The 21,993-nt window shown below is 53.8% G+C and overlaps 1 protein-coding gene across 1 annotated transcript in view; it reads right to left on the bottom strand.

Annotated features, from left to right (window-relative positions):
- The window catches only part of CNTFR (ciliary neurotrophic factor receptor), a 37,439-nt gene that overhangs the window by 4,684 nt on the left and 10,762 nt on the right, over positions 1–21,993 (bottom strand). The window contains exons 3-7 of the mRNA XM_006916039.1: positions 12,940–13,024; positions 8,577–8,810; positions 1,690–1,807; positions 1,345–1,511; positions 70–233 (exon numbers count right to left, since the gene is read on the bottom strand). Coding sequence (XP_006916101.1) covers positions 70–233; positions 1,345–1,511; positions 1,690–1,807; positions 8,577–8,810; positions 12,940–13,024 — 768 coding nt within the window. The remainder of the gene's footprint in view (positions 1–69; positions 234–1,344; positions 1,512–1,689; positions 1,808–8,576; positions 8,811–12,939; positions 13,025–21,993) is intronic.

Below are 21,993 nucleotides of genomic sequence, written 5' to 3'. Positions count from 1 at the left end.
TACGGGTACCTCCCATGCCATGTGGCTCTGATTCGGGCACTAGGGATCTGGGCAGGGCAGGGCACTCACATGCTGCCACTGGTCCAGGATGAGGGGTCGGTAGCGCAGAAAGAACTTGAGAGGAAAGGACTCAGGGTCAGGCCAGGTTGAGGGGGTCTGCCACGTCACCTCTAGCCGGCGAGGGTTGCTGGGCACTGGCCGGGCTACCACATTTTCTGGAGGGTCAGGCTTCACTGTTCAGGAGACAGAGCTTCATTATCACACTTATCTTTGGAAACAACCCCACTTCATCAACCCAGCCACTATGTCCGCCATCTCAGTCTGCCAATTGTCGTCATCATCATGGTTGCCACCCCTCTTCTCTGTGGTCAAGTCTGGCAACCACCATAAACGACCATCTCGTTACTTCTACCACACACCCTGGTCATCACCAATGATTGTCGCTGCAGTCACTGTCACTAGATCATGATATCAACATCCCAAACTTCATTCCATCATCCCAACTCCATCATCATGATGACCAGCATCCCAATTACTAAGCCTGTATAATGGCTCCACCATGACCACCATCACCCCCATCGTCACCTGGATCACCCTCTCCTGCCCACACATCATACACTCCCCCAAGCCTGGCTTTTCACTTCAACTTTTCCAGTTCCAAAGTGAGACATGGCCTCCCTTGGAAGGATCTGGGTTTGAAGCTGTGCTGTGAGTCAAGGTTAAAAGACAGTCTACAGGTGTTGCAGATCTGGGTTGGAGGTAGGCTGAGGATCTGATAAGAGCATCTAAGGGCCCAGCTCATGTAGAAATGGTAAAGCTGAGGACCCGGCAATGGGGTGCAGGGGCAAGCAGAAGGTCTGGCTGGGTCTGGCTAGGGGTAAGAGAAAGCAAGGGGTCTGGCTGGGAAGGGGCTGGGGCAGGCAGAGGGTCTGGCTCGGATGGGGGTGGGGGGGAGGGTAGTATCTGTCCCAGTCCTGTCTCCTGTTCTGACACCTCATTCATCACAGGCCGTAAGGAAGCCATTAGCGTGGGGTGGTGGGGGGAGGCTGCAGCTGCACAAGGGTCTGGCCCAGCCTGCCCCCCTTCCCCCTCCTGTATGCTCTAGGAGCCAGAGAGATGATGGGAAGAGCTGCTGGAGTCTCTCAGCCCCTGCAGGTAAAGGACATTCACTCAAATGTTCACAGGTATATACATGCCATGCATATATGTACACATGTGTATACATACCACATATACCTGTGCACACACATGAATGTCCTAATGCTCATATACAGCTCTGGCACACACCCACTTACACATTCCCACTGGAGTAAGCAGCAGGGACACATCCCCCTTCCCACGCACCAATGGTAAACTCGTCGAAGGTGATAGCTGTGGCGTTGTGGCCCAGGGCATTGCTGACACTTATCGAGACCTTGTATTTGATGGTGGAGAACAGGTGCATGTAGCGGATGTGGCAGCGGTTCTTGAGGGCTGGGTCCTTCTCACAGACCATAATTTTGGAGCCATGCCTGGGGAGGGGTGAGGCCCAGGCACTGTTACCAGCATCAAGGGTCAGGTGGGGCAGAGGTTGGGGGAAGGTCAAGCCCAAGGCTGGGCTGAGCTAGGACTGGACTGAGGGAAGGGAGGTGGGGGTGGGGAGAGGTTAGAGGTCAAGGTTAGAACCGGGGCACAAGAGCATTTACTCACAGCACAGTCACATTGAAGGTGTTGGGGATGTAGGTGGGGGCTGGCAGATGCCAGCTGCAGTAGAAGCCCTTGGGGTAAGTGTTGGAGCGGCAGCTGAGCACAGGCTCCCGCGGCGGCACTAGGGGTGAGGATAGCAAGGTCAGGGCATTCTTGGAGCCCCCATTCCCCTGCATTAGTGTGGGGACAGGTGGGCCCCAGAACTCCAGCACTCCCCCTCCAACCCATCAACAATGGCAGAGGTTGGTTGGGGCGGGGGGACTGTCAACGAGGGTCTGAGGCTTCCCAGGCCACAGAGAGCCAGATGTTTAATTAAAGAAAAACAAGGGCTGTAAGGAAAGGGAGTCCCCCCCACCTGCTCAATGAAGGCAGGAACCGTGGGGAGTAGGGGGCTGCGGGCCTCAGCTCATCAATCACAGGATGGAGGTGATGTCTGGGGGAATCGGCCCCAGCCCCACCACAACTCCTGGACACATCGTGTCCATTCCCAGAGGAAGACTGTGCAACAGAGGCTGAGGGAGGTCTTGACTAGGTCCTCTGGTTGCTGGGATGATCAGGGTGCACTCCCTGGAGAAGAGACACCCCAGGCTTCTCCTCAGTAGAGACTGAGAAATATGAAGACAGACCTGGTGGTTCCACAGGAACAACAGCACTGGATGGCTATTCACATGTGTATCTGTGTGTGTACATGTCTGCATGCATGGGTGTGTGTGTTACATATGTACCTGTGTATGATATGAATGAGTGACCCGTGATGGAATGTGGGTACATGTGGAGTGTCTATGTGCATGGCTTTCAGAGTGCATGTCCATGTATGACATGGCTTTCAGAGCTCATGTCCATGTATGACTGTGTGTATATGCACATGCCTGTTGAGAGAAAGGTGCTATTCCTTTGGTGTGTACCTCACCCCAGCCCCAGCCCTTTAAGAAGCCTTTTATGTGATCAACAGCTGTCTTCACTCTAAAATGACCAGGCCCAGAGAGGGAGAGGGACCTGCCTGGGGTCACACAGCAAGCCAGAGCCAAGACTAAACCCAAGGCTAGGGATACCCACTTACGTGATCACACACACACACACACACACACACACACACATATACACACACGGGAAATTTTTTCTGCTGTTTAACCACTCTCTTTACTGCCACGAACACTTAGTCCAGCTGTCCCACCCTCAGGCATTGGGCAAGACGTGAGGACAGCCGGCTCAGGTTCCTGGAAGGAGGCAGCTTCTGTGATCTGACCCAGGCAAGGAATGTCCGTGGTGGCTCCAGGGACACTGACACCTCCTGCCTGTGTTCCCTCTCTTCCCTACCCCGCCCCCTGCCTGACAGGTGGACAGGAAATGGGAGGGGGACAGCTCAATAAGCCAGGGATAGTGAAGGGGAGTGCATGTCTATGCTTGCTGAGTGGCCATGGTGACACATGGGGAATTGTGGGCTTTCATCCACAATGTTCATGTGACTGTGTAACTGCATGTGCATGTCCAGTATGTGTAAAGTATGTATGTGCGTATGCATGTATGTATGTATGGGGGCTGAATGAATCCCTAGGGCCCTATCTGGCTTTGCAGCGGGAGAGGTGAGGGGGTCAGAGAAGCTTGAGTGTGGAGTGGGCAGTGTGCTCTGGGCAGAGGTGCTCCATGCCTGCAAGGGCGAGCCAGAACCTAGCTGAGCCCCCACAAGGGGCGACTTGCATTCTACACACTGCTGTCTGCATCCACTGGGAAGCCTTCCTGGCCCCATGTCCATCTTGTGTCTGTTCCATGTTCACACTGTGCGCCTTTCGTATCCCTTCCCTATCTGCTCAGGGGCACAGAGGCATGGGGGGTGGGTGCAGCCAAGGACACAGGAAGTGCCTTGTGGGGGCCTGTGGGCCAGGCCAGAGTTGGCAGCCACCCCAGGAGGAAAGGACATTCTGAGGTCGGTAGAAAAGCCGCCACCCCCCTCCTTACCCCCAGCTTCAAAGGAGAAGGGTGCTGGTGGGGGCCGGGAGGTTGAAGCCTGCAGAGTCAGCTCCCTGCTGCCTGAGACTCTTGGGAGGGCAGAGCAGGCTATGGCACTGGACTCACAAGCCCTCTACCCGTGCCAGCCTCCCCAGTGACCAGTCTCCATTCCTCTGACTGTGCCCCCACTCTGACCAGCTTCCCCCTCAAACCGGTTCCCCTCTTTAACTGGGCAGGTCATAGGGGGGCCGGGGGGCCAGGCAGGGCTTTGTCTGTCATCTGGCTACTCCTGCCTGGCCCTGGGCCCTGAGTAGGGAAGGGCTTGGGTTTCCTGACAGGGACCAGGTTTCTCAGAGGGAAAAGGAGGAAAGAAAAACAAAGAAAAGGAAGAAAAGGAGTGACTTGCTGCAGCTGGAGCCCAGCTGAGGGGCCGGGTGGGCGGAGGTGGGGGTGCTGTGAGAGACCAAGTGTGAGGCTGTGGGACAGTGTGCGATCAGGCCTGCTGTGAGTGTGCTGGGAGTCGGGAGAGAAGTTGTTTTTTAAGACAGTGCGGTTGTGAGGCTGTGTATGTAACTCTGAGAGATTTCATGTGTGTGACTGAGGCTCTGGGCAGTTTATAACTGTATGATTGGCTGTGTGTGACTGGATGGCTGTGTGTATGACTCAGCGCGAGGCTGTTCGACTTCAAGATTGTCTAGATGTGTAAGGTTATGTGGCCGAGGTACTCTGTGAGAGCACGTGTAAATATGCCACTATGTCTGAAACACAGTGACAGTAAGACTACACATGTGAGACACTGTATATAAGATGGAGCTTAAGCCTCAACATGTTTTTCAAACCAAGTGTAGGAAGGTGCCCAGAATTCCAAGTGTGTTCACACATATGAACTGAACACCATGTGAGAGCATGTTAGAGAGTGTGTGAGCAAAAGCTCACAAGCATACATATCTTAGTATCAAACGCTGGGCATACTGGCAGGTTCCTGGATGCCCAGGCATCCTGAGTTGCCCCTTGTGGGGGCTCCTGAGATGTCTGAGTGGTGACGTCAGCCTGTGGGAGGGTGTCCCTGGTCCCATGCGGGGCCGTGTGTGCGTGTGCATGTGTGCGTGTGCCCCTGCTGGCCTGGGGTTTGTTTGTTTTCCTCCTAATTGGCTTGTTTTTCCATGTCCAGCCCACCAAACCGCATGTTTTTCCTCTCATCTCGCCAGCCCGCCTGGGCTGGAGCCCCCAGCATGCACGAGGCCTACCCGCCGGTCCAGAGAGGAGGGGAGGGCTGCCCACACCCCTGGCCAGGCCAGATCAGGCTGGGCGGGGCAGGGTGACCCAGCTCCAGCCCTGTCCAGGCCCCACCCACATTCCTCCTCCTGCCTGGCATTCAAGGCCCATGGCCTGTCCCAATCCTATCTTGTGGCATCCCTCAATGCACCCCAATTTCTGGACTCTCAAATGCCTCCTTTCTGCCTCCCACAGGCTGCTCTTTCTTTCCCAGCCAGACAGGGCTGACGGCAAAGTAGTGCTGAACTGGGGGCTCTGGACTTCTCATCCTGATCAATCAAATACAGATTTTTAAAAATTGGACAAGGAACTCTCCAATTTAAATTCAGTCAATTAATCGCTAATTTCTTTTAGCTTAAAATCAGAATGACACTGCATCAGCTATGTCTAATAAACAAAAGACTACTAAAAGGAACCCTGTCATCCTATTCCTAATGTGGGGGTTCTCTCATCATCCCGGGAAGGGGACTCCTCAGACTTGTTTGTGATATCCATCTGAGGGCAGGAAGGTGGATCAGGAGAAAGCAATTCAGAGATCAGTCTGGTTCTAAGAGGACTTTCAACAGAATACTTTTATGATCAGGTTCCCATAAAAATCACGTATGTTTAGGATAAACATCAAATAATTTGGGGTTTGAATGACCCATAAATAAGGGGTAACTCTGTCCTGTTCTCTGAGTGCTGGCAAAAAGGATAATTTGATATGGAGTGTTGCCAAACCCAATCTCTTGTTACTAATATAAAGTGACTGAGACAATCATGATTAATGTCCCCTATTTCTCTGACCAGTGCTTTAGAAGGAAATAAGGCAATGAGAGATAAGTACCTATTACTAATGCTACAGCCAATTCATGGCCAGCTCTCCTCTGACAGGCAATGCACACACACACACACACACACACACACACGTATATATATATATATAAAATAAACATATACACATACATACATATATATATAATATATACAAATATATATACGTGTGTGTGTGTGTGTGTGTATACACACGCGCACACACAAAAGGTCTGGGCTCTGGTCACAACAGGGCAGCTGTAGGCATGTCAGGTGGATATAAACTATAACCATTACTTCCAGACCCAGTTCCCCTCCAATGACCCCTCAAAGATGATCAAGCTATCAGGAATGGGGGCCCAGAGTCATCAAAGCCCAGCCATCACTGCCCGGCTTGTCCATCCTGAGAACTAGTGGGACACAAACTGAGAAGACAAGAATGTGGGTGGTGGTGCCAAGCTGGCCTCATCCTTCTTCCATGGCAGTCAGTATATGGCCTCTCTCCCCGGCCCCCTCCACCCAGTATAAAGGCCTGGGCAGGGCTGAGGGCTCCACTTAAGGTGAGTCAGGGAGGATGCCCATAGGCTGGCCCTGCATTTCTCCACCTGGCCAACAGGGGTCACTCCGCCCTTGGCTTGCAACTAAGAGTTTGGTTAGGAATACCATCTCTCCGGTTTTAACTCATCAAAAAGGCTTTTCTGTTGGAAAAAGAGAAAAAGCAACATCTCCACCAAAACATATTTCCACCCCTCCTTCAGCCCCATTGGTGGGTCAGTGTTTTGTGGAGGACCCTGAGCAACCCTTCAGCCTAACATTTCCCATGGTTGTCCACACCAATCTCCCGACAATGGGGGAAGGGCCTGGTTCCAGGTCCCTCAAGCATCTCCTCCTCTCGGGGAGTTCCCAGGGAGTAAAGAAACCATCTTCAGACAGTAGGGTGCATCACCCACCTGGCATGAGGCCAGAGAAGCTTGAACCTTTGGCTGAAGAAGAAAAGAAGTGAAACTGTTTTCAGAGTACTCTGTCAGCGGGGGCCTCTGGCTGAGATCCAGAACTTGCCCAGCTGACCCTCAACACTGATAATCTCATCCCTCCGACTTCTCCAAACCCCTCTTCCAAATCGCACTCACCTGGGCTTCCCTCTACCTTCCTGCTGGCTCCTTCTTCTCTCTTTGTGGCTCATTTCTCTCCATCAACCCTTTATACAGTGATGGTCTTCAGGGCTCGTTCTGGGTCCTCTTCTCTCCTCATCCCACAATCTCTCCCTTGGCCATCTCACCCCCTTCCATGGCCTTGATGATGACCACCTCCCAATTTCCCATCTCCATCAAAGCCCTCTCCCCTGAACCCTAGACTCTCAAATCCACTGGGTATAAGCCATTAACTCCCGATTTTCCCCTGAGGACCCCAACGAACTATCGCAGATATCACTAGTGCCGCAGAGCCCTCGCCCGTACCCACAGCTGCTTCTGCAGTTATTTGCCTAAGAGCTTTCTTTGGCCACCAAAGGCTGCATTGTCTGCCAAGGCATCGGGCCAAAAGTGCTGGAGAATTACAACATCCCCGCACCCACCCCAGAAGAACCCCCCTCCCAGGGATGGGCAGGAGATGATATATAAGCATCCAAGCTCCCTTACTCCTCTGGCAGGAGACCTCCAAGGTTTATGTTCTGCCTGGGCTCTCAGAGTTCCCCGGGTGGGTAAAGTGCCAGTAGCCCAGACATAACAGCTGGTAACTCATTCTTTATTGGTTAACTTAACTTCCTTTTTCTATCATTTTCCCATTCCATCACCTGCCAAACAAGCTACTTACATATGAATTATCATCTTGGGATCTGATTCTAGAGAAGCCCAAACTAAAACACTGTCCAAAGGGAACATACTATATTCTCCTCCAATGAACCCTCCTACTGTGTCTGCTGCAGTGATTGGTACCACCAGCTGTCTTGAGTCTTCCTGCTTTCTACTCTCCTGTCCTCCCCACCTCCAACCCATCACCGATTCCTGGGGTCCAAATGCCCTCTCTCAACCTCCCCAACTCCATGCCCTGCTCCCAGGTCCTCATCATCTCTCCTGCATCTCAACAACAGCCTCCTTCCTTCCTGGCTTTGCCCTGTCCAACTTGCCTCTCTTCACCACAATGAAAGGGACGGGGCCCTGTCCAACTTGCCTCTCTTCACCACAATGAAAGGGATGTTTCAAGAACGCGACCTTTATCATATCACTCCTCAGCTCCTAGGATCATGATCTGCCCCGTCCCTTTCTTTAGCTCCCTTCCCCTATTTCATGTCCTCCTAGCCTCTGAGGAATATAGTCACAGTCAGCTCTCTGCTACAAATGACTTTTTCAATGTCTCTTCCAAATCCTCTAAGTCTCCATGTGCCTCCCCCTTCAGGAAGCCTTCCTTCTTCCCTAGGCCTCCCCGAGTGCCCATACCTACACCTACATAACCACAGATCCCATTTTCTTCTATGAGGACCTAATGGGCAGCCTCTGTGAGAGCACACAGTGAAATGTGGCTGCTCCCACTCTGAGATGTGACCCCAGGATTCCTCCCCATCAGGTCCTAGATGGGCAATGAGCTGCCAGCCCTCCTTTGCCCACCATGTCATAAGAATAGGATTTCAGGATCTCAGAGACCCCCGGGGTGGTAAAATGCATGTGCAAAATGCCCAGGGGTCTGGACTCTGAGAAGTTTGGGTTCAGAGGTCAGAAGAGCAGGCTGGGATAGAATCAGAGGGCAAGAGTCAGGGTGCTGAAGCCCTCCCCCGACCACCAACAGGAAGGGGATTTGATCTGGGCCAAGGGTCTGGGCCTCAATGACAACCCCCTTGAGTGAAGTGGGAGATCGGATGAGGAGTCGGGAACAACACTTACAGCCCACATGTAGGAAAACTTGGTGGCGTAGGTGCCAGGAGTCACGGTGGAAGCAGGCATAGAGGCCACTGTGGCCCAGTTCCAGGCCACGGAGTACGAGCTGAGAGCCATTGAGCAGGTCTGGGGCCAGGTCTGTTCCATTTACCAGCCACGTCACAGCTGCATCCCAGTTGGCTGTCCCACAAGGCAGAGTCACATCTGAACCCAGGCGCTCGTACTGCACATGGGGTGCCTCTGTGGGAGTTGGGGAGGGCACAGGACAAAAGTCACATGTCACAGATATGCCCAGTAACTCCAGGTGAATGTACAAGGATGAGAGCCTGTGAATGTGCATGACTGAGGAGTCCAGGATGAGAGACTCTGTGTCTGACGATGTGAGTGTCTTAGGGAGATGAAGAGTGACCAAATTTCCCCGTGGCTGTGCAAGTGTAGAGGTATGTGAGTGTCTCTAAATTTGTGTGTGTGCATGTCTGGGGACTGCGTGTGAGTGAATGAGTGATTTCAGTGTGTGTGCGTATGTGTGTGTGATAGAGAGAGAGAATGTGTAGAGTTCTGGGATAGATCTCAGTGAAAACTCAGTTCACTTCCAGTCCCTAGGTCTTTTAAAAGTTTTCCTGACCCACTTGACCCTAACCTCTTGCCACCAACAGGCACAGCCCCAGTCACTGACATCTGCTACCCAGGCAAGCTAGAGCTGAGAGGCCCCATCTGTTTCTCTTTCCCATCCTTATCTCTTTCTGTCCTGCCTTTCTCCCTCTCCCCAACTCTGGCCCCTTTGACAAGACCCACCCCATCCTCCAACCAGCCATTCAGGGCTTGGGCAGCAGCAGCAGAAGGGAGAATGGGCAGGGTGGAGGACCAGAGCCCCAGGGAACTCCTGGCAGCTGTCAACTTGGTAAAGCAGGAACTGCTTGGGTGGGAGTGGGGAAATGCTGGGACTGAGGGAGCTCTCTGGTCATCCCTCTCCTGCCCCCCAGGAGGGGCCTGTCAGACCCCAAAGCGAATCCCAGCCCTGGTCTCAGCAACCCAGGCATGATGGACGGAGCCCAGGAGACTAGAGTGGAAGGGTGGGAGTGAGCACCTGTCAAGAGGCAGGGCTAAGTGGGGGAGGAGAGTGGTCCCAGATACTCATCTACAGACACCAGCAGAGAAGCAGGCATGCAGAGCCTCGAGATGCAAATCTACTCTCCTCATCCTGCCCCCCCAAGCCTGGAAGGACAGATGCTTCCCTGGTTCTAGCCAGATCTGTGGAGTGAGGGTGGGAGGGGAAGAGTGAGGGGGAGGGGTCAGAGTTGGGGGGCTGCGGGATCCCTCGTTAACACCAGCTCACGTCTCCCCTCTGAGAGCCACCCCGCTGAGTTGGGGGATTTTCAGAGGCAGTTCCTGTTAACGAGCCAATTAAGTTGGGCCAGTGGCCTCTTAATTAGACTTGTTAACACCACGAGGCCTTCAGGGGGTAGGGATCCTCCTATGCTGCCTGCTGCCCCCTTCCCTCCATCACAGCCCCCTCCCAGTACTGGTTTTCTCTGTGCTGAAACATCTGTCCCTGTTTGCTGCCTCTTTCAGCCTCCCTGTGCTGGGGTCTCTCCATGCCTCTCCGGGTCTCTCCCCTGCTGCCTGTCTCTGTCTTGCCCCTCTCTGAGCCTCCCTGTCCCTGTTGAAGAGGGAAGCTGGAAACCCAGCCAGCCCTGACCACTCATTTGTGGGGCCTGGGACCAGCCGAACAGAGGATGAACAGGGCGGAAGGGCGGTGGCTGGGGGCCTTGGAGGCCACAGCTGTGAGGCTGGACCAAAGACTGAATGGGGGCCTCCCCCTGACCAGAGGCCCAGTGTCCAAGGCTCAAGCCATAGAGCCCTCCCCAATTCACCAGCTCTAGCCTCTGAGCCCCCCTCCAGCCTCTCTTCCAAAAACCTGGAGCTTCCAGGAAACATGCCAAGCCCCTCTCTCTGCACCCCACCCCCCAGCAGAGACTCTGCATCCAGCTGCCTGAGGAAGAGGCTGAAAACTGACCGTTGGGGAAGGGGTGTGGCCATCATGGTCCTGGCAGCAACACATCAACATTGACCAATAGCAGCTCAGAACTAACACGAACCCAGGATAGCCCTTTAATCCTGGGGGGCAGGTACAGCCACAAGATGAGGAAACAGCAACCCAATAGCACAAGTATAATGGCAATGGGGTAATACTTCGCCACTGCACCTTGTTTGCCTCACAGAGGAAATGGAAACACAACCCGACAACAATGACAAATCAACAACATGAGAGCAGGACAAGAATGAAAAATGACAACACAATGACAGAAGACAACTACAGGCCACAAGGCAGAGGCAGAGGGGGCAACATGACATGACAATCACATAGTGTCACAACTGCTACAATAACAGAACAATGGCAATACACACAGCCATGCAACAGCTCCAAAGATGGCAGTGATTTAATCCTTTGTCTCTGGACAGCTCTCCTCCCGCCCCGTGGGTGCCCCTACTGATGTGCTGTCCATTTCAGAAATTAAATCAAGCAGTAGGAGGAGGATGGGGTTCTTGGCCCTGACGCGGTGACAAATGCTCCAAAGGAATCAACTGTGAAAAGGTTGTTAGAAGCCAGGATGAGAGACAGAGACAGGATGAGGTCATGGACACAGAGAACACAGAGGGACAGAGCTGACGGCTCCCTCGCACCTGCGCACACAGGCTCACATGGGGACCACATGCCGGAAACAGTCCCCCCGGGCATCTTGAGCAACCTCTCATCACCACACACATAGAATGAGGACAGTCACCACAAAAAAGAACAAGCACACACAGGACGACCATCCACAAGGTCACAGCCACACAGGGAAACTGTCCCACTTTGGGGATGGGAAAAGCTGACACAAGATCACATGCATGCACAAGAGGAGCACCTCTGTCACGCAGAGTCACAGTTATACATGGTGATACAATCTCACACACCAGGAAACAGTTCAACAGGGACAGACACACAAAGAGACAGAAACAGAAACTATCAAACTATCATTATGGGATAGTCTCAATTACAAGGACACAACTCCACGAAGGGCATCATCAAACACAGACAATGTCACACTGGGGCACAGCCCACGAGGGTACAACCACACCGAGAAATGTACTTAAACAGGGATATAGTCTCAACCCCCACGAATACCGCCTAATGCACAGGGACAGTCTCACACGCTTGCAGAGATGCGGTCTTTCACCCAAGGCCTTGGTCATATCTGGCTCTGATTTATGCATAGGGCAGGGGCTAGGCCAAAGCAGAGACCACTGCAGGCTTAAGCAGTTCAGGTCAGCACTGGAGCCCAGGGTAGGCTGACTGCAAGCAGGAGGTTGATGGGCTGGCCTAGTGGTACCTTGGGTCCCTGACCACTGGGGAGCAGCCCTAGGGTGAGCCAGGCTTTCTCTGGGTCTCAGTGTTGGTCTCACAAGGAAGGGGCCACAGGAGCCTCGACCTACTGCCCTCCTTGAACTCACGGCCTTGAGGGTGACAGAGCTCAGCCATCAGGATCTACTCCATGCCTGGGCCCCAGAGGTGCCTCTACCTTCTGTGCTTCTACCCAAGGCAATTGAGGTGTGGGGAGATGCAGAATACATCCAAGAGGGGAGCACCCTATACTTAGAGCCTTGTTCCAGGAGTTTTGAGGTCAGCCCTAGTACTGACGTGGCTGTTTGAGGTGCGGCCTCACTCAAATGCAGTGGTCAAGTTCAAGAAGGCACCTATTTCCCATCAGGGGTAAGCTCCTTACCCTGTGGGCTGTGGGAAGGACTCAGCCCTAGCTGGACACTGGTAGGGAGAGAGCTAGAGGCTGCCAATGGCTCTGCCTGAGCAATCTCTGCCTCTTCCAGCCATTCCAGCTGACTGACTGTCCGGTCTCCTTCCTTAGTGTATCAGCCCTTTTCCACTTGTCACCCTGCCCATCCCCCCATCCTTGTTCTCAGTCCACCATCTCTGATAAGGGGAAGCATTCTTGCCTACTGTCTCTTTCAGTGCCTCCCACTGCACCTCCGACAAAATCCCAGGGGGCCCCATTTCACCAGATACTGTACAGTGGCCCCCAACTCCCTACATCCATCCTAGTGGAAAGAAAGACAGATCATCTCAGGCCAGAGAGACCATCAGCATGAGACCACCCAGGAGAGACTGGAAGACTGCCTATGAGACATCAGTGGGTCATCCTGGATAAACGTGTCAGATGACTCATGCTCCTCTGGGTGTTCATGGGTGGCAATGCCAGCACATGCCAGTGTGTGGCTCTTGGGTGAGTGCGTTCATCTGTGCCAAGGAAAGTTCACGCTCAGCTCTGGGAGGGGGATGGCAAGGAGCACACCGCTCCCACCCAGCACTCACCCTGCGAACTGTGTCTCTGGGTGTAGACAACGGCAGCGGCGGCAGCAAGCACAGCACAGCAGGCCCATGGGACAGGAGCAGCCATCTGTTGGGAGAAACAGGGGTGTGGGGGAAAGGGCAGCATCAGCCTAGGCAGGAACCTCCTGGGGAACCACCCGCATCACCACCCCGTACTGTTCTCAGGCAAGACTGGGAAATCCCAGCCTTAGGGCCAGGGCACCTTGACCCCAAATGCCCTTCTTAATGGGGCTCAGGATCCTCTTTCAAGCAACAGAAAACATTATTGGCATCTGTAGGCAAAAGTTTACTAAGATGGTAGAAGTTCCCTTCTACCTACAGTGGTTTGTTGCTCACAGAAAACATTATTGGCATCTGTAGGCAAAAGTTTGCTAAGATGGTAGAAGGGAACCTACAGTGGTTTGTTGCTGGATAAGGCTGCTGGCTGCAGGATGTTGTCAGCCGCGGATGAGTTAGAGAACAATGGTAATGCTAGGGTCGTTTTTCTAAAAAAAACAAAAACTTTACTGGTGAGGTTGACTAATTAGCTATAAACATTGCAAACTGAAAGGGTAATGTTTTAACTTAGCTGGAGGTCCATACTTCTCTAAACTGCCTCGAATGGAAGGCCCTGCTGTACTCCTGGGGAGAGAGCCCAAAACCTGAATGCTCAGGAGCCCCTCAGATCTGTCCTCCAGGGAGCCTTGCCACTGGGCTCTGGGAGGTTCAGAGCAGCAGAGTACTAAGGCAGTGGTACACAGAGGATGTGACCAAGGTCAGATATGACCGATGACCAAAAGAACAAGGAGTTTTCACATATAAGTCCTTGTCACATATGCCAGCCCATCTTTCACCCAGCCATGTGCCCCAGGAGCCTGGGACCCCCAGCCCAGGAGATGCGCATCAGCGTCTACACACACTCATATAAGCACATAAAAGACACTCAAGACATGTCCCCAGAAGCCAAGATGGATCCAATTAACACCCTACCTGCTGTCCTGGTTCCTGGAAGGGGTCCAGTTGCCCTCCCCCCATCCTGCCCCAGGACATGCTAATATCTGAGGGCAGGGAAATAATTTCTTTCCTGCAGAAAAAGGTCCAAATCCGATTCTCCCACCCCAGTCCGAGAAGAAAGGGGGGCTGCCAATCAGACAGAAGTAGAGACCTAGTAGAGAGAAACACTGCCAGACACTGTCAGAGGTACAGCCAAACACACGGCAAAGACACTGCTCAAAGACACTGCCCCAAACAGCCAGGCAGAACCCCAAAGAAATAGTTCCACATAGTTGAAGATATACTATACTGGGAGACTGTGCGAGGCCAGAGAAACAGACAGACACAACCAGAGAGATAACCAGCCAGAAACATGGTCAGAGATATACAGCTGATATACAACCAAAGGACCTGCCAGAAACACTGTAAAAGACTCAGTCAGATGCGAATAGACACAGCATCAGAGAAAGAGCAAGAAGCACAGGCAGAGAAACCATCAGCTGCACAGCCAGAGAGCCAGAGATACTGTCAAAAACAATGCCAGAGAAAGTGCCTGACACACAAGCAGAGAAACACCAGAAAAACTGATAGATACAAATAGGCATACACCCAGAAAAACAGCTAGAGAGAGACACACACACACAGCCAGATGCTCAGTCAGAAAGTATCTACACCACTGAAAACACTGCCAGGGACACTCACACACACAGTGGAACACACTGCCAGACACAGCCAGAGACATTGCCAGAAATACCGCCAGAGAAACAGCCAGAGACACTGCAGACAGAGCTAGAGAAGGGGGAGACAAATGTGGGTGTTAGCCTGTAGCAGTGGGTGGGGAAATTGGAGAGAATCTGACTTCCGGGAGTTCTTTTACAGGAGAGGGCTCCTGCCTGCCTGTTGCTACACTGGCCCCTCACCAGGCTAGTCCCCCCATCTGCACCTGGTTTTCTTCCAGCCACAGCCACAGGTGCTCTGACTGCCCCTCCCTGGCACAGCTCATCTCTCTAGGCCCCATGTAGCCTTGGCTAACCCTCCCACATCAGTGACTCCTGGAGCCTTAGCTACCACTTGGCCTGGCTCCTGACCCTCAGCCACTCCCCCATCTTCAGCTACTTCTTAGGCCTAGGAGGTTAAGACAATGGCCAAAGTCACAGTCAGCAAGTAGTGGGGCCAGGAAATGAACCCAAGACTGTCTGAATTCAGAGCTAGTGCTAGAGAAATAGAGACAAGAGCTGGTTCTCCACCTCCACCCTTGCAGGTAGTCCTTAGTCCCTCCCCCACCATCTCTGCCATCTGCCCATGTCTTTCTCCTCACAGCCAAGAAGATACTTCACCTCAGCACCACCCACTGCCCACCACATGGGAGCAGGAACCTGAGCATGGGGAGGTGGCAGGGCAGGCAGAGTGGATGAAGGTTAGATCGCAAGATAGGAGAAGAGGGAGGGAGCAGGTGGCCCTCTGCTCCCAGCTCCTTCCTGGTCCCAGTTGTGGTAGACAGGGGCAAGGAGATTGTCTGGCACGGGAGTACATGCATACAAGCAAATACACACACACACACACACACACACACACACACACACACACACACACACACACACTCTTGGGCCCCTGCAGGGGGAGGGGTGGCTTCTTCATCAAAGTCGCCTCCATCAGCCCGATGAGTTACTGTAAGGGCCGGGCCCTGGGCCAACAGGGCTGCAGCCATGGGAGACGGGCGCTGCTGAGAGAGAGTGCTGCAGAGAGTGGGGGATGGGGTACCAAGACAGATACTGCATAGTTGGGGGCACCCAGGAAAGGGAGATGCCCAGGGAGGGGGAAACGGTGAGGCAGGGAGAGAGGGAAAGCCATGAGCAGAGACCCAGAGAGACAAGAAGAGACTGAAATAGAGAAAAATGGAAGAGACACAGGAAGAGAGATGCGGAGCATAGGAGATGGGCGGAGATTCAAGGGCAGAAGGAGAGACAGACCTAGAGAAAATGACAGAGACACTGGCAAGGTCCCTGGGTCCACCCTAGAGCATCTAAGCCCACCCAGCTCCTCCAGTGTGAGACACTGTCAACGCAGCAGTTGGCCAACATAAGACAAGAAGAGCAGGGCCTTCCTGGGGGCTGTAGGGCTCCTCCCTGGGGATCCAGGAATCCAGCCCCCAGGGGATAAGGGTGAACTAAAACCCCACTCCATTTCTGTCCCAGAGATCCAGAAAGCCCCAGGCTAATTTCACTTCGTCCTCCCCTAAGAGTCTGCGCTAGGCCCACTTCCAGGTAAGGAAGCTGAGGCCAGAGGCATCTAGGCTATACTTCAACACTGCCCTGGCTCACCTCAGGCTGCCCATTCCAGGGCAAAGAGCATCTTTCCCAGGAATTTTCTGAATTCACACCCAATGTCTTTGGGACAGATCTGCAGGATAAATCCCACAAAACCCCACAAATAAAGGCCATGCAAACTGACCTGGGCTCCCTGTAGACCCCTCTAAGGGTTAGCCTGGCCTCTAGTCCCAGGCCCAGAATGATGTGGGAACAGAGGACATCCTATTAGCAAGAAAGGAGCATAGTGCCCAGTAGCCCAAACCCTTTGTCAGTAGAAAAAGCCCAGCACCTCTCCTGACACAGAACCCCAATGTTATCATTATACACACACACAGCTGAAAAACCAAGAAACAAACCCTGAAACCACAACTTACTGTCACTGTCCCACTGTGACACAAAGACAGCATTACATAGTGATAACAACACCAGTATAAATCACACAGTTGTATAGTTGACAATGACACACAAGGCTGTTGACAGTCACTACAGTGACAATGATGCAGTGAGTGACAGTTACATACAATGACACCAACAAACAGGGCAATGACACCTGTTGACATTGACATAGTCACAGTAATAGTAACATAACCTCAAAGACAAAAATGCAATGAGACTGACAATCACATAGAGTAACAATGATGATGACATCCACTGTGACACAGGGATGTTGACTCGGTAACATGGACAGTCACACAGAATAACACCTACAGTAATACTGGCACCATGGAAACTGACAGTCACCAGCAGTGAGACTGACAGATACAGTGACAGGCTCTGGATCAGGGACTTCAGTTACCCAGTTTCTAAGCCTGGCTTAGGATCAATGGCCCAATACTCCTCTTGCTTGCCAACCCCAGCAAGGTCCCAGGTGCCCTGTACCCCTACTCTCAGCTCCTGCCCTGCTGAAGGCAGAACCTGAGGAAGGGGAAGTATAAGTTTTGGAAAGCCCCTATTTATCCCTGTGGAAGCAGACGGCAGTTTAAGCTATACAAGCTCAACCCTGAGGAATCCCTACCACATCCAGCATGGGGATGGGAGGTTCTGAGCATCACTGACTGCGGGCCAGCTCTAACTGTGTGTATGGTGATGTGCAACTGTGTTCGGAGCTTCGAGGTGTTGGTTGGTGTGGGTGTGCCAAGGGTCAGATAGGCTCAATGTGGCCTAGACAATGAATGAGAAGGGAGGCCCCATGTGGTGCCTCCAAGAAAATGAGATCCAAAGAACTTCACTGGCCTGGACTCTCCCATGGCCTGAGGCTGGGTGAGGTCAGAAACATTCATCTGATGGAGGGCAAATGGCCTATGGCAGGGCCAAGGTGACATCTCCACACCTTCCATCTTCCTTGGCAACCCCAGACTCCAGAATCCCTCTGGAAAAGGCACTCTGTCCTGAGACCTCATTCCCTTCCTCTCTCCCCACAGTGGCCCTAGAAGGTCTGTCTTGGGAATGAAGTAAGAACACAGGACAAGACTCAGCATAAACTGATTCAAAGGCCTGAGGAACTCTAGAGTCCTCAGACCTACGGAGGAATTAGGGTGGAGTGAGGAAGAGAGACACCTACACTTGGAGATGGAGGAAAAAAGTGAGAGAGAGAGCGAGGACAGGGACAAGGATGTAGTGGGCAGGAAGGAACAGTAGTGGCCGAGGGGGAGCCTGGGAGAGACAGTGAAGGCTGGCGGGAAGCTCCAGGAGGGGGAGGAGGGGCTGAGGCCTGGAGGCCCCCAGATCCCACCAGGCAGCCTGGACAGCGTGGGTGGTGGGGGAGGGGGCAGAGGTCTGAGCGTCCAGAGGCTGGGGGATGGGGGGACAGGCCAAGGAGGGAGGCCTGGCCCCTGGCAGCTGGCCCAGCAGGCCCCCTATAGGGGAGGGGGTGGGCTGGGTCAGGGGCCAGTTCTTGGGCTGGGGCAGCCCGCTATAGGGCAGACGGGCTCCCATTCCCCGTGGTGTCTCTCCCTCCTGAGTCTCTTGTCTCTGGCTCTTTCTCCATTCCAGACCTGGCCCATCTTTCAGCTCTCATTGCCCTCGCCCCAAGGAGCATAAGTCCTAGAAGCCATGCCTGATTCAAGATTCAAGCCTTATCTTTTCCTGAGCTACCATAACCCCACCCACTGCAGGGGCAAGCCCCAGTGCTCAAGGGAAAAGACTCCTTCCAAACATAGGCTCCCTCCTCCCCCCATATAAGGGGGCAGGAGAAGCTGAGCACCAGTGGAGGAAGGGGGGTTAGGGGGTGACCAGGAGGGAGGCAGGGGGGGCTGTCCCCCAGCTCCAGCCGCTGGCTGAGGTTGTGGAAAAGGAGGCGGTCCAATGTGAATGAGTTGGGGGGAGTGGGTATCCGCACCTGCTGTTGTGACCTCCACAGCCGGAGATGGGGGCCTGGGGGGGACAAGATTCTATGGATTTTGGCAGCAGCCTGGACTCTGAGTGCTCAAACCCCCCACCCCCAGCCTCCGGCACCTTGGGGACCCTGAGATCAGCATGTGCGTGCCCTGCTGCATGTGTGTGCAGGCGTGTTGTGGGGGGAGCCTGGGGCCCTCCCATGACAAGCCTGGATGGGCAGCTGGGAGGTATCTTGGGGGTGAGAACCTGAATCTCACCAGCTCAGCTCGTGCCCACATGTGGAGGCCCACTCCAGAGTGGGGCTGCCTGGTAACCTGGGCATGTGCTTGCATATCATATGCATGTATACACAGGACTGTGCTTATGCAGCCCTCTAGGTGCAAAGAGTCTGAGCTTTCTCCCTTAGAGGTCATCTGGTCCAGCCTCCTGCCTCTTAAATGGAGAGCAGGAAGGGGCAGATAAGTCCCTGTCCTCCCTTTGGGCACATGGGTTCTGGACAGCTGCACAGAAGCTGAGGCACAAGCACCAAAACCCCCATCCCCTAACCCCAGTCCAGAGTCTCTTCTGGCTTCTAGAAGAATGAAGAGGACACTCTACCCCCAAAAAGCTCACACACTAGTCAGGTTAAGTCTGCAGGGAGTAAAGGCTGCTCCTCTTGGAGGAAGAGAATGCTGCAGCAGGAGGTTAGACAGCTGGAAGAACTCCATGTAAGGTGGGGGATGGGCAGAGCAATAGGGTTGAATGAGACTTCCCTTAGCTGATGGAGGAGAGGGCTTGCAGCAGATGAAGCAGGGCAGGAAGGAGGCTTCAGGGACTTCCATATATACGTAAGAATAGATAAAATAGCTTTCCAGACTTGGGGCCTGGGACAAAGACCTATTTGCTTCAGCATCTCCATGCCACCCCTGGCCCCATCGCTGCTATGGTGCAGACACACCCTCAAATACATGCGCAGAAGCCTATGCTTGTAAGCCTGTGTGCATGTATACACACATGCACACATGTAAGGGGGCTGGGGAGGCAGTACATGTGAAGCATCGATCTGTAACAAAAAAAAACTAAAGATGGTCTTTCTGACAGAACCAGAGGTGGGGGTGGGGGAACAGAAACTTCGACTGTCTTCATCTAACAGTGTCCCGTTCTCCCTGCCCCCTTTAACGTGCACGCACACTGCACAAACTCCTGAGGAAGCTTCTGGTCAGCTCGGCAAAAGCAAGCCATCCTTCCTCCCCCTTACTCCCCTCTTCACAGTGGGGAAGTCAGAGCAATCTGTTCCTGATGGGTAAACACAGGCATGAGAACGTGAGCGCACATGCTCGCACACACACCAGCAATGCAGGGCCACACAGCACCCAGTGCTTACGTCATTTTAGATCGTAGCACACACTTGGGCTCTCACAACCACCCAGAAGAGCTCCCCAAAGCCCCACCTCCACATACACAGCCACAGCTTTACGGACACACCCAGGAGCCTCTCACAGACACTGGCATCACCACGGCCACACATCATGGCCTCCCACATGGACACCCGCTGCCACAGCCTCACACACACTGGTGTGCGTGCACATATATTATAGACACAGTCACACACACAAACTCTCACATGCACTTACTCAGAACAGTGACGGTCTCACATATGGATACCATCATATACTCAGAAGAGTCCATCTTCCTCACAGATACCACTTCACCTCCAAAAACTCAGAATTCCCCAGTCACCCTCAGCCTCTCATACTCCTACACCCAGCAGTGGAAAATACACAGATACACATTCAGAACAGTTACTCTGTGCTGGGACCTTGGGTTACCCAGGCTGTTCTTGGGGGGAAGGGAGTAAAGCTTAGGGTGGCCTAAGGCAGGAAGGAAAAGGAAAGGAGGAACTTTGCTGATTCCTAAAAAGTGAGGAAATAGACGATTATTCCCCAGGCAGCAACTTCCTTCCCTAACCCTGCTTTCACCAGTATTCAGGAATGACAGGAGACCCAGGCCAGACAAGAGGGGTGAAGAAGCCCCTGGATGAAGAGATGGTGACCGTGGTAGCAGCAGGAGCCAGAAAACTCCAGAAACCCGGCTGGCTCCCCATACTCCTCCTCACCCTCTTCTCCAGGATGAGGATTAGTAGCAGCTCTCAGCCTAGCTACCTGCTGTGTGATCCCAGTCCTCCTCAAAACCTCTCTATGTCTACAGGATAGCCCAAATGTCAGGCCTAGCTATAGATGGGGAGGAAAGGGGGAAGAGATGGGGCCTTAACTTCAACCCCAGCCCCTGCCAAAGCCCTGTCATCACTGTCAGGCCCAAAGAGAGATGGGAATAGCACTGGTGAAGCTAGTACCCCTCTAAGTAACCACTGAGGACAAGAATCCTAAAGTGTCCTTGGACCCTGCAGCCCTACCCCCACATCACAAGAGAGAAAACCATGTCGCTGTCCAGGCAGAATAGAATCCAGGCTGTGCGGGCCATGCCCCAACCTGAGAACGACTTGCAATGCTGTTGACATCTTCACCACTTGCCAATCCAGGTGTAGTTTGGGCCCTGATGCCCCATCCTAAAGGGAGCCTGATAGGGCTCCATGGAAGCCAGGCAGGGGAGCAAACACCAGGCAGCAGGATGGAAGGAAACCAGACAGGGCAATCCCATAAAGCCAGGTGATAGAGACTAATGGAAAGCAAGCAGTGGGAACAAAAGAAATCAGGCAGCAGGTTCTAAGGAAACCAGGTGACAGAGCCCCAAAGAGCATAGGCCGTGGGGGCCAAATGAAAGCAGGCAGTGGGGACTAAAGCTAGACAGGAGGTGGGGACAAATGAAGCCAGGCAAAAGGCCCACAGGATGTGAGAAACGTAAGATATCAGGAGCTCATCCCCTCTGTCTAGATGTCACCCCCGCACCCAGGGCCTCTCTCTCAGTAGCCCCCTTCCCACCCAGGTGGTAGTTTCCTCCCCCAGGCCAATGGACACAGCCAGAGCCCCCTCCTCTCTCAGAGGCCTGGTCCAGTTGCAGCCAATGGGCCCCGGCCCCATCCCTGGGACCTCAGGAAGTCCCAGTCCCTCCCACCGGCTGCAGAGGCAGGGAGGTTTTGGGGGGAGAAAGAGAAAAGAGACAGCTTGGCAGGGGGAGCGCGCCGAGCAGCCGCGGGGGGCGGGGGCCGAGAAAGGAGCGGGAAGCGCCGAGGCCGGCTGGAGGGCTGGCGCGGGCTGGGGCGTCTCAGCAGCGGCAGCAGGGGTGACAAGTTCTGCGGCCCTGCGAGGAGCTGCCACTGACCTGGGTCCCCGCGCAGGCGCCCCGTCGATGCCTCCCGCACTCCGTGGGTCCACCCGGCCGCCCGCGAGCATCGGGCCCCTGGGGCTCCAGGCTGGGGCCGGAGCAGCCCGGGTCCTCCCGGGAGGCAAGAGCGGGGGGCGGGGGGGGGGGGCGCAGCAGG

This window comes from Pteropus alecto, unplaced genomic scaffold (assembly GCF_000325575.1).
Source record: "Pteropus alecto unplaced genomic scaffold, ASM32557v1 scaffold206, whole genome shotgun sequence".
NCBI classification, from domain to species: domain Eukaryota; kingdom Metazoa; phylum Chordata; class Mammalia; order Chiroptera; family Pteropodidae; genus Pteropus; species Pteropus alecto.
The sequence above is the reverse complement of the archived record's forward strand: the minus strand, read 5'-3'. Positions and strand labels throughout refer to the sequence as shown.